The 13078-nt window shown below is 45.4% G+C and overlaps 1 protein-coding gene across 4 annotated transcripts in view; it reads right to left on the bottom strand.

The window, feature by feature from the left end:
• NMD3 (NMD3 ribosome export adaptor) overlaps positions 1-12523 on the bottom strand; it is a 30062-nt gene extending 17539 nt beyond the window's left edge. The window contains exons 1-6 of one of the 4 annotated variants that reach the window (XM_069083517.1): positions 12431-12523; positions 11837-11893; positions 10347-10481; positions 6838-6934; positions 2270-2350; positions 1433-1561 (exon numbers count right to left, since the gene is read on the bottom strand). In XM_069083517.1, the coding sequence (XP_068939618.1) occupies positions 1433-1561; positions 2270-2350; positions 6838-6934; positions 10347-10481; positions 11837-11880 (486 nt within the window). In that variant the 5' untranslated portion in view covers positions 11881-11893; positions 12431-12523. Of the gene's footprint in view, positions 1-1432; positions 1562-2269; positions 2351-6837; positions 6935-10346; positions 10482-11836; positions 11894-12318 lie in introns of all 4 variants that reach the window. The other 3 variants (XM_069083520.1, XM_069083519.1, XM_069083518.1) reach the window with 3 other exon arrangements.
• Between the last annotated feature and the right edge of the window lie 555 nt (positions 12524-13078).

Below are 13078 nucleotides of genomic sequence, written 5' to 3'. Positions count from 1 at the left end.
AGAGAACATTATAAAATGTAAAATGGATAATTTTTACTACATGAAATTGAAAAGTTTCTGTACAAACAAAGCCAATGTAACCAAGATTAAGAGGGATGTGGGAAATTGGGAAAGAATCTTTACAACCTATGTCTCCGACAAAGGACTCATTTCTAAAATATACAGAGAATTGAGTCAAATTTATAAGAATACAAGTCATGCCCCAATTGATAAATGGTCAAAGGATATGAACAGGCAATTTTCAGAGAAAGAAATTAAAGCTATCTATAAGCACATGAAGAAATGCTCTAATTCACTATTGATTAGAGAAATGCAAATCAAAACAACTCTGAGGTACCACATCTCACCAGTCAGATTGGCTAAGATGACAAAACAGGAAAATGACAAATGCTGGAGAGGATGTGGGCAAATTGGAACACTAATGCATTGCTGGTGGAGTTGTGAACTGATCCAGCCTTTCTGGAGAGCAATCTGGAATTATGCCCAAAGGGCTATAAATACTTTCATACCCTTTGATCCAGCAATACCACTCCTAGGGTTATATCCCAAAGAGATCATAGAAATGGGAGAAAGACCCATATATACAAAAATGTTTATAGCAGCTCTTTTTGTGGTGGCAAAGAATTGGAAATTAAGGGGGTGCCCATCAATTGGGGAATGGCTGAACAAGTTGTGGTATATGCATGTTATGGAATACTATTGTGCTATAAGAAACGAGGAGCAGACGGTCTTCATATTTACCTGGAGAGGCTTAAAAGAACTGATGCTGAGTGAGAAGAGTAGAACCAGGAGAAATTTGTACACAATTACAGACACAATGTATGTGTGATGACCAACTCTGATAGACTGGACTCTTCTCAGCAATGCAGTGATATAAGTCAATCCCAAAAGACTCATGATGGAGAGAAATATGTGCATCCAGAGAAAGAACTAGAAAGAACTAAGTTTATATCCAGGTGGAAGCAAAATACCTGATCTTTTTCCTTCTCTTATTTGGATTTATGTCCTCTTTACCATTTTTCATTCCAGCTGGTACAATCCGTCCTTATAGCCTGACTAATGTATAATGTGAAAGTATTTACAGATCCTATACTTGAATATAAGCCGCCATGGCGGGGAGGGGAGGGAGGGGGACAAAATGTAAAACTCAAGGAATTGTGGAATTGAATCCTGTAAACTAAAAGGAAACAAACAAATTAATTAAAAAAAAATTTAAAAATTAAATATGTGCTACGAAAAAAATACTCATGACTCATCAATCCTTGCATCTCAGAAAAGTGCAAGGACTGAAGTCCCCTGGGCACCCAAGTCTGGGGAGAAAGGGCAGGGTTCAGCCTCTACTCGGATCTCCCAGCCCAGTAACTCCGAGAGACAAGCTGACAGAAGGATCACTGAACAGTGCCTCTGTCATTCCTCATCTCCAGATTCGTACCTTCTGCCTGACTTGAACCACAGCCTTCCAGAAATCCTTGGCTTCCACCCTATGGCAAGCATCACACATCTGTGCCTGAACTAAGTACTCCACCACAAACACCTGTTGAAGGATGGCACCGTTCATCACCTAGGTTGAAAAATACAACAGTTTTGTCCATTTATCTCCAGGGTAAGCCACTTCTATTGCAAAATCTGAAGTCTCCTTCCCTGTGGCTCCAAGATTCTATATGACAGCACAGTTATTTCCTGAAAGGCCCATAAACCCATGCTATCTCATCATTTTCTTAATCGAAAATCTGTTCACATAAGTGCCTTCAGAAAGTATTTTATATTAATTAAGGATAAACTCCCAGAATTAACATCCTATATGCAGAAAATGGCAGATTATTTGATCAAAAAAGTAAAAAGATATAGTGATTAAGCCCCAGGATGTCTTACATTAACATTTCAAAGGCTATGAAATATTCTTAAATTAAAGCAGTTTCACTTGGGAATTTTTCCTTTGAAGAAGGATGAGCTATATATAATTTAACTGTGGAAATTGAGAGGAAGGAGGAATGAGCAATCTTCAAAAGAAACAAAAGGGTCTCTTAGGTGATATTTTTATTTTAGTTGGAAAAAACGGTCCAAAGCTAATCTAAGCCTACGTTCTAGCCAGTCTGTGTGTGTCTGCTCTCCCTGCCAGCCCAGCCAGGTGTGCAAGTGACCCCAAAACAAGCGGAAGATCCATAATAATGGAATTGGCATTTTCTCAGTGAATCCCTGGTCCCTTTCTGAGCCACTTTCAACGCAACAGGACTTGTGCTTCCCTGGCTGGTCGGCTTCTCTAACTTACCTCTTTCTGGATCGTCAGCTTGACTTTAAGCCTCTTGGAATGAGGTTCAGTCCAAACAAAACCAGCTTCAATCAGGCGTACCTTCAATGGGACAAAAAAAAAAACAAAACCTGAAGAAACTCACCCATCTCCCAGGGAAAAGCTCTGCAATGCGTAGATCTCACAAGATGCTCCAAGAATTAAAAGAGGCCCAGGATCCACCCCTGAGCAGCTAGTGGCGCGGTGGATAGTGTTGGGCCTGGACCTGACTTCAAGTTCAGCCTCAGACATTTGCTGTGTGACCCTGGGCAAGTCACTTTACCCTGTTTGCCTCAGTTTTCCTCATCTGTTAATGCTAGAGGAAGAAATGTCAAACTACTCCAGTATTTTTGCCGTGAAAACCCCACACAACTGAAATGACTGAACAACAACAAAGGGTCCCCACAGAGGCTACAGACCCCAGGGGTACCACAGCAGGACCAATGAGGGAGAACGGGCATTGTTGGCAAAAACCGTGCAGCAACACAGTAGATCTGATCTGGATTGCAATGAATAACATCCACTAACGGAAAGAAAATGACATCGTGTCCCTCGGAAGAACTCTCACTGTCCTGGAAATGGGACGCACCAACAAGGCCAAAGACCACAAGGGCAGGAGATCACCACCCGTGAGACCTTCCTTCTCAGAGCACTTGGCCAACGCTGCTCTGAAAGAGCCTTGATTCTACACCCATCAAGCAAAGGTAAGGGAGTGTTTCCAGGCTGAGCCCAGAGCTTCCTACCGCCCACAAGGAGCTCAGACCAGCCAGTGGGCGGGTCTCACTGAAGAAAGGCACTGTCTGCCCATGCCACACATCTACCGAGAGGCAACATGGCACAGGGGTCCAGAGGCCAATCAGGTGGTCAGGACAGCCTCTGGCTATGCGACCCTGGGTAGGTTACCAAACCACTCCAGTGCCCAAGGAAACTGTCTCAGGGTCCAAGTTGGAAAGCAGGTACTTCCTTGCATCAGAAGAGGGAGTTTCTTCACCAGGAGTTCCCATTACCAATGAAATCACGGGTCTGGTCTAAAAAACACTCCCCCAACACACACACTCTCACAGGGGCTAGAACAAGCCCCTGGCCACCAAGAACGAAATGTAAAGAGAGGACAAGCTAGAATAAGTCTCTGACCACCATTCTCCTGAATCAAGAGTGTGAGGAAGTACAACATGAAAACAGAAAATAAAACACCAAACAGACCAAGTCCATAACCAGGTATTCATAAAGCCCCTACTGTGTGCTGTGTATGGGGCTAAGTCTGAGAATACAAGAAAGGCAAATGAAAGGCCCTGCTCCCCAGGAGCTCACAGCCTAATTGGAGTGGAAGGTAATTTCCCAATTAGCTGTCAGTGAAAATGATGCAGAGGAGAGCGGGTGAGGCTTCCTCTAAGAGGCAGCTCCTGAGCCTGGCTGTGAACAAAACCTATGACTCTAGGGGTCGTTCTCTATGTGGCCTAGAATGAATGGACAGTTCTCTTGTGAAGATGGCATACTTATCTCAAGGCTGCTGTGAACTGCCCACACCACGTCTGGAATGCCTCCGAAGCAGCAGTGACTGCACGGTCACACCTGACCGCTAAGCAAAATGCCAGTGCCCAGCTCATTCATCCCTCTAGTCTCCAAGTGACTCTGGGGCTCCCAAGAACCAAACTCAAGACCTTTCTGAGCGATGGAGCTGAGAGAGTCTAAGTCATTTAGATCCCAAGTCAAGAAAGAACGGCAGACGTGAAAAGTAACCTGAGGGGCGAGTTACGTAAACCCCCAGGAACGGCCTCCTCCAGTGCTTCTCATCTATGGTTCCAATGCTCGTAGCTTGTCAGATGACACTCTCCGTAAGGCCCCGTCCATCCACGCCCTTACAAGACATCAGGTCACATTAAATCAAAAGACTTCATTCAGCTCTGAAACTCACAGCTGGCTGCTTCTGCACCAAACTCTAACATGGTTCTAAAATCCTGATTTGCATTCGTGTCCAGCATTTACAGTTTCTGCTCATTTAAAAAAACAAAAAAAAAGCTGGGGTGGGGGGAGGAGAGGATGACACAAAAACAAATATCCATGGGCCGATCCTCTATGAAGGAAGCCATTCTGGAAGACAAGTGGGGGCTCTCCAGAACACCAAATATGAATTCTGTCTATTGAAGCAACCAATTAATGAAACTAGATTTCATGGAATAAAAGCATTATTTAAAAATCTAGACCAACAGCAGTGGTTTAAGCTCTCACCTTTTCTGAATTTTACCATCTATGTAATATCTTAAATGGCCAGCCCAGGTCTCTGGTGAGATCCAAATGCAATGATTGCTCGGCAATTCCATCCTCAGATATCCTTCTGGGTCTGGCTCGCTCTCATGCCGGCCCCTCCAAAAACTCCTGGCATTTGCTGTTTTGTGAGGTAATGCTACTTGTATACCAGGGTGGACAGAGTGCTGGTCCGAGAGTCCAGAAGACCTGAGTTTGAATCCATTCTCAGATACTTAATAGCTATATGACCCTGGGCAGTCACTTAACCTGTCTGCCTCAGTTTTGTCAAGAGTAAAATGGGAATCCTAACAGCACCTAGTTGAAGGGATTACCGGAGGGCCAAATGAGATGTCTGTAAAACACTCAGCGTGGTGCCTGCCACACAGCAGGTATTCTAAAAATGTTTCTGCCCACTCCCACTTCCCCAGCCCCATCCCTCTGCCAAGAAACTCGAGTGTCTGCTTGCCTCTGGATCCAGGAGGCCTCCTTATGATGGCAGTCCCTTTACATCAGTCCAGCTTTTTAGGACACAGCGATACAGACAACACTCCTCCTTCTGTCCGCTCTGAGTTTCGCTTATTTAACCACAGTGGGCTGGGGCTGCCCCTGCTGCACACAGTGGGTCTCTGCTGAGCATTTCTCCTCCTCTGATACTGACCCAGCTCTGTCAGAGCTCCCTGACTCCAGAAGCCCACCCACTGCAGCCGATGGTTTCCTGCTGAGATGTGACAAAGGAGTGACCACCAGCCTGGCATCTCCTGACTCACTTCTCGCAGCATTCCTCACATCCAAGAGAGGCTGCCAAGCTCCTGGAAGTCTTGGCCTCTTGTTTCTTCATCTGAACCCTATTTCCCAACATAGGTTCTGCCATTCTACCTTTGCCAACACAAGCCCAGCAGGACACGGCTCCCTGCTGACTCCCTGGTGAAGTTCTCTACCTCTTCATTCTCTGCCACAGACGCAGGTGCACAAGGCGTCATCACCATCACAGCCGTCCCCATGCTCACGGACGCTGTGAGCACTGCCAGGTGGCACGGCCCAAGGTCCAACCAGGAGACAACTCGGGCAAACCCTCCAGCTTATACAACTGCCCCTTTCACGAGTCTGAGGAGAATTGCCTCTCGTCATCCGTCCTTCCATTTGGCGGACGCCATTCCTCGAGTTGTGACGACGTCTCTGGTCACACATCTACTTGTCTTGTGGGTCACTGGACAAAACCACACCTTCGGCTCACTTGTTTACAGGTCTGAAGACCGTGTCTTTCTTGGTACCTCTGCCCCCTTTTCTACCAAGGGAGCTATGAAGTACTGACAGTTAGTTAATATTTTTACCCGCATTACCTAGCCGCTGGCCTTCTGGGGGCCACTCTCTCCAAACCAGGACAGGCTATTTTCCAGGGACCAAACAACCTATCAGTGAGACCACATTCAAAGCCTTCCATCATGGGAGAACCCACCAGGGTTGTGCACTGCTCCAACAGCCTTTAAAAACCAAAAACACCTCCAGCTGTGATGAAGCTCTAGGTGTGCAGGGATTTCCATCCCTGACAAATCAAGACTTTCAACCCAAAGCCAATTTTCCTTTTAAAAAATTTCTATGAAAAAGCATGTGCTTATAAATATGAAAAGGAAGATAAAAACTTGATGAGGCAAGGTATGTGCAAACAATGAAAATTAGCTTAACAATCCATAGACTAGCCCTACATGACACGGATTTCTTCTAACAGAAGAGAGCTTTTATAATTCAGCTTTGATGGAAAAGAGCTCATCTATAAAATCTGATTATGCTTAAAAGAATCTATCAGGGGTATCTACTTTGCATGATGCACTAAGGACAAAGGTGAAAGGTCAATGAATGCTGCCACAATCCATGAAATTACATTTATTAAACACTGAGTAACCTGCTTTCCTAACAAGCATTTTCAGCAAAAAGGTTCTACAGGCATTACTGATATTCTCAGTATTAACTTTAACATGAAAAGGTTTCATTCTAAACAGTAATTTATTAAAACACCTTGAACTAGTAAGAGTTAAGTGATTTATAAGTTTAAAAGACACATGAGTGCAAACACACAAGTTCTTTGCTAAAATAAACTTTAAAGTACATCTTGTTTTTCCTCTGGGGCCACCGAAAAGTGCTCTGCAAAGAGCCATGTGAGAAAAAAACCAAACCCCAACAAATCAGAAACCCCAAGCTGTGCTTTAAAATTCTTGAATTTTAAAATTCCTCCATTCTGTTCTGGTTTATCCCCTGCTATGAACAGTCTGATCTTCACACCCAGTTTAAGAAGGTAATCAGCCCACCTTACTTAAAGAGGCCTTGATTTTTTTCAAACACAAAGCAAGAAGTTCCCTCGACTCCAAGGCACACTGTATCCATGTTCCTGGGGGCTGAAGATACCTGAGAAGTTTAAAAAAAAAAAAAAAGAGTAAATTATGAGCTCTGCATGAGCAGACAGGCATAGACAGGACAACCAGCTGAAACATTTAAAACAATTTCTATTTTCCTGACTGAATCAGGAAGTTCTTAACCAAGCTAACAAAGCAAAGGAGCCTAAATAATTTTTTAAATAATATAAAATCTCATGATTTGTTTTTTATTTCTATATTAAAAACCAATGATATAAAATGTCATCTGAGTTATTCTATATAAATATATAACATAAATCATTAGATTTTATTGTTTTTTTTTATTTTAAAATAACTTCATCTAGGTTTGTAGGGTAAGGTGTTCCTGAGTAGTATTCCTAAAAGACTTACTTTAGTGAAAAAATGAGTGTGATTTCTAACTGATACATGATCTGTTTATATGTAAGGAGAACTTTCTAAAGTTTTAGAAAACCATTTGTCCTCTTAAAAAATATTTACACTATTCATGTGCTAAGCAAACTTCATAGACAGCATACCTGAATTATCACCAGTGCCTAATGAAATATAAAAGAGGCTTTTCCATACTTATCAATTAATCCTGGTTCCCTTCTGATAATTAGGAAGACGAACAATGGCTATTTCCTGGTTTAGCAAAAATTCATGACATATAAATTCACAATTTTATAGGTTCATAAAAACAGAATTAGAGGTGGAGGGCACATTAAAAGATGCCTGGTCCCGCCCTGAACCCCAGAGATTCAAGGAGTCCAGGCCTCTGACCTCCATGCCCCAGCATGCACTAGTCATTCTACTAAACACAATGTTTTCTCAGAAGTTAAAACTGTTATACGAGACATTAAATTTCACATGATGCTAGTTTTATTACAAATGTGGGACACTAACAAATTGAAGCCATTTCTCCTTGATCAGACTTGCAGGAGGCAGTGGTGGCAAAGGCAGAGAGACGGTCCCAGCATCCAGCCTGCCTATGCCCTCCAATGCTGGGGACAGTAGTGAATGCACCGCACTGTTCAGGGACAAACTTTTCTGAGCTCTATCCTAGGGAAGAGAAGAGAGTCTTTGGCTCTCAAGGCCCTGGCTTCCCAGTGAGTGCCACCATTCAGAAGAAACCACCCAACCTATCGTCACAAAAGAACAAGTCCCCCAGGAAAGCCAGAGAGTACTCACTCAGGTCTAGAATCCCAAAACACCCTCCGCGGGTAGACTGTCCTCCCTCAAGTGAAGAGAGGCAACGCAAGGACAAACCTTTACTTTGTTATTGGTTAAGCAGCTGCAGACACCAAGCGGTCCACGATACTGCCCCACAAAGAACCCCACAAAGAACTGGACCTTAAAAGCAAAGCAGTCTTGATTCCAGGTCACTCCACCCAGTGTCTCCTTCCATCAGCCAAGATTACTTGTGGACATAGATGTAAATATATTATCTGGATGATTAATTTATACATTAAGAACAGATGTGTGACAGCTAAGAGAAAAAGGATCTATGCTCAGATGAATTTACAGAGGCTCTTTCTGCATTAGCCCCACACTGGAAGCCGAGTCTGTGTCCTCCTACTGGGAAATCTCTAAATGAAGCACAGCGCATGGACAGAGCAGAGCATTATTGTGCCATTAAAAGATGACAAAATAAAAGATGCAGACAAAAGTAAGCAAAGAACAAAAAATTGTGAAAGACTTGGGAATTCTGAAAAACGCAGGCAGTAAGTTCAAAGACTGAACATGAAACACCAGTTGCCTCCTGCCAGAGATATAATGAACCTCAAATACAAAAAGAGCCCGGCACCCAGGGATGTGGCTGATGGGGTGATTTAACCAGCTGCACTCTACAGGGATGGACTGAGGACCTTTGCTTTTTTTTCTTTTTCTTTTCTTAAGGGGGCAGGGGAAGGGGTTCAATTAGGGGCTGGAGGTAGTGGACAGAAGGAAAAGAAGATTTAATTATAGAAGAGATGTTATCAGAAATTAAAAATTATAATAAAACAATTATTCTCATTACAATGACATCCGTTCTGAAAGGTAAGAGAAACAAACCCTTACTTCAAAGACGTGTAACGTTTATCACACGTCATTACTCTCCCCACTGAAGCTGACGGCTGCCTCTGTTGTCTTAGGAGGGGCTGTGTTTCTGTCCAACCTTCTGTCCAGACACTTCTCTCCACATGACTGGGCTAATCCTCCAGCTACATGCTGATACCCAGGCCACTGACAGAGCAGTGAGGACTCATTCTAAGCCTTGCCAGATCACAAGCAAAGTCAGACCACTGGCTGCTCCTAAGAAAACGAGCCAGACCTTCTGTGGACTATGAGTATGTCCATGCCATCACAGCCACTCACAGAGTGTCTGTGCACAAACCAGGCTGGGGCTGGACTCAATGCTCAACTCCTCAGCTCCCTCTCCTGCAAGCTGCCATCAGCCTCAGCACTCACACATCAACCTACCCTTAGCCCTTCTGACAGGAGGGCACAGCCATGAGCTCAGCTTTCATCAAAGGAGAACAGAGAGGAGGAATGTCTCCTGAGGCATCTCATCTCCCAGCCTGCCTCATTTCGGACTTCTCAGGTCTCTCCACCCTGGCCCCTGAGCCAGCCCCTTCTCTCCCAAGCCCCACTCACACTCAGCTTTCCCTCTGTGTACTGTCTTCTTCCTTTAGACTGTAAGCTCCAACAGGGCAGACTTTTTTTTGTATCTGTATCCCTTAGCACAGTGTCAGGCATACAGTAGGCATTTTGTTACTGTTATTCAGTCAGGTCTGACTCTTCTCGACTTCTTATGGATTTTCTTGGCAAGACACTGGAGTTGTTTGCTATTTCCTTCTCCAGCTCATTTTACAGATGAGGAAACTGAGGCAAACAGGATTAAGGGATTTGCCCAGGGTCACACAGCTAGGAAGTGTCTGAGGTTGGATTTGAATTCGGGAATAGGAGTCTCCCTGATTCCCAGTCCAGTGCTCTATCTACTGCCCCACTTGGCTGCCCTCATAGTAGGCATTTAATAAATGGTTATTATTGAAAATAGGAAGAAAAGTCACATAGGGTTTTTTAAGTACTTAACACATGTACAACTTAAAGATACAAATTTCAAATGTGCCCAAACTAAGTGCTGATTGTTTTCATTTTACTTACATCGATTAATAACTAAACAAAGGAAAAACTAGTGGTAAAAATTAAATTATTTCTCTTAATATTCTATTCTTATTTATCCTCAGAAACATCAATTCAATAAGCATAATTCAATTTCTCAAAACCACCTCCAGAAAAGACATCAGAGCAAGAAACAAATACCTTTGTAATGATCTTATTTATTTCTTCAAACCTAGAAAAGTACACTCTAAAATTTAGGACTCCCAAGTATTTGCCCAAAACCTATAGCTCCTCTCACCCTACATGAAAATCTGAATATTAAATAAGCTAAAATAGCATACCTTTCACACTGTTTGCAGAAGTTAACTGAGACTTGTTTTGGGATCCCTTCACTGATGTCCACTTGTGTCCTCAAACAAGCTACACACATGTTGGCTGGATTAGGGGGGATGGGGACACCGCACTCACAGCATAGGCTTAAATAAATGAAACAAAATTAAAGCAAATTACACATTTCTCAAATAGGACAGTAATAATAAATCTTCCAAAGAGCTCAAGTTGCATTATAATAGGCTCAACTTGCACTTTGACTTTTGATATTAACTCATTCTCAAAAAATTTCTTTAAGATATGTTGCATTCCTTATATGTTGGGATTGACTGAGAATAGGTACAACTGGGTCTCAGGATGTTTCTCCCAAGAAGTCCGAGTTCAAGTATGCACTAAAAAAAGAAAACTTATTTAGGAAGGCTATCCTACATGTGTAAATTGTTCTATGTATGTGTGTGTGTGCATATGTGTGTGTTTGCACTAGTCTTCCTCACCAGCCTGTAAGCTCCTTGAGGGCAAGGGCTGCCTTTTGTCTCTTTTTGTACCCCCACTGTTTAGTACAGTGCCTGGCACATAGCAGGCACTTAATACATGTTTACTGACCTGAAATGAAGTAGGTAGGAGAGAGCAAAGTCATAGTTTATGCCATCCCATTTTTAAGATTGGCAAACTGAAATACAAACATTACTTGATCGTCCAAAGGCATCTGAGCATACTAATGGAAAAGTCTGATGTAGAACTCAAACATCTGTGCCAGATCTGGGTATAATATTGGTCTGTCTCCTGGATAATTATAATTATTTAATAAATAAATCTCTACACCTTTTTTTTCTTTTGCTTTTTGGAGGGGAAAGGCAAGGTAATCAGGGTTAAGTGACTTGCCCAAGATTACACAGCTAGTAAGTGTTGAGTGTTTGAGGCCGCATTTGAACTCAGGTCCTCCTGACTCCAGGGCCAGTGCTCTATTCACTGTGCCACCTGGCCGCCCCATCTCTGCTTTTTAATTCTACTGTGTTCTCATCCTGGTTTTTTCCCCATGCGGTCTCATTTTCCTTATAGTCCAAAGCATCTTCATTTCCAACAATGGGCTGAGTCTTGGGCCTGAAAATATTAAGACTAAGCCCCCAGGTCCCCGTTCACTGTCAAACACTCCAAAGATGTCTCAAAAGCTGTAAACTGAACATCGGACATGATGAAAATGACCACTTGTTACTAGGGAGCTGCTGACTGGCCACCGGCTGATGGGACCCACCACCCACCAGCGCTTCTCTCTCACTACAGCGTTAGAAATGATCCCAAAATAGTCTGGTGCGAGACACAGACTCGGAAAAGGGAAAGGCGAGACAGTGCAGAGGACTGGGAGACAGCGCAGAGGCGGCGGAGCCTGAGCTCTGAGCCAGGAAAGTGACACGGAAAGTGACAGGGAAACTGACACACGGAAAACTGACGCGGAAAGTGACAGGGAAACTGACACGGAGACGGACACAGGGGCGCAACTCACATGCAGCCGGTGCTGCTCACCGCAGGGCCCTTCAGATACTCCATGGTCAGGAGCGCCCTAAAAAGAGAAGAGACTTGAAGCGTCTGTCCTGGGCCTTCACCCCGATCCCCGCCACCCCCGGGAGGGGCCTAGCATCCGCAGGCTGAGGACAAGTTAGTGGAGGCGTCGGAAGGGCCCCGCTCCGGGGTGCCCAGAGCCGGCTGGGGCTCCTGGGGGTCCAGGGGGCCTGGGCTGGGCGTGGCCTGCGTCCCCGGGCCTCAGTGTCCTCCTCTGTAGAACGAGGAGGCGGGGCTCGATGAGCCTCAGCTTTCTCTTCCCTAGGGAGGGGCCGCGAGGGTCTCGGCCAGCTCGTGACCTATGACCCCTCGGCTCGGCCTCGGGGGAGCCGGGGGACCTCGGCCCGGCCGGGACCTCTGTGCTTCAGCGTCCTACTCTGTTAGGGAAGATGAACGCCGGCCCCTCCCCCGCTCGGCCCTCCTCACCCACCGCCCCTGGGGTGGAGTCACGACCCGGAGCCCCACGCCTGCCCCAGGCCTGTTCTACGCTGTCCGGGTTCTTGCCGGCACCGACCCCAGTCCCTCACGGGTTCCTTACACGCGGCACCGGCACCGCCGCTTCCGGAAAGAAGATCTCGCGAGAGTGTGCACGAGACCGCGCGAGAGTTAGAGCCTGTGCTTTCTTAAAGGGACAAGCGTCAGAAAAGAGGGGCGGGGCAAGAGAGGGAGGGAGTAGAGAGGACTGGGAAGGTGGAGGAGGGAGAAAGGGCTGTCAGCCCTTATTAGGACCCCCAGAGCTGTTTGACAGATGAGGAAACTGAGGCCCAGGGAGCTGGACGTGGCTTTTTTCCTCTTTAAACGTTTATTGATGGGCTTTTGTCTTTGTTGTCTCATCCCCAGCCACGGGCACGAAGTAGGCGCTTTCTGAATTTGCCCTCATAATTAGAGCTCTCTGCCACTGCCCGGTGGCCCCCGACGCCCCTAAGGGAGCCCTCCCTTGGGAGAAATGAGCCCCAGCGCGCGGGACGCACCAGCCCCCGGCCTTGGGCGGCCACGCTCTGACCCACGCGCTGTGATGTCGGGGGGCCGTCAGCCGGGCTTTATTAATGCACCCCGCTGCGCAGAGCGTGCAGCTGTCCGCCGGAAACTGCTCAGATGAGGCAGAATCCCAGCCCTGCAGAGGGTAGGCGCAGTCACCATTCATGCCCGGGCAGCCCCGAAAAGGCTCCGATACAGTCGGCATGCT

Source organism: Petaurus breviceps, unplaced genomic scaffold, assembly GCF_028583685.1.
Source record: "Petaurus breviceps papuanus isolate PSGF00001 unplaced genomic scaffold, PetGlider_PUasm1.0 173, whole genome shotgun sequence".
Lineage (NCBI taxonomy): Eukaryota > Metazoa > Chordata > Mammalia > Diprotodontia > Petauridae > Petaurus > Petaurus breviceps.
Note: the sequence above shows the minus strand (reverse complement) of the source record. Positions and strands in the feature narration are given on the sequence as shown.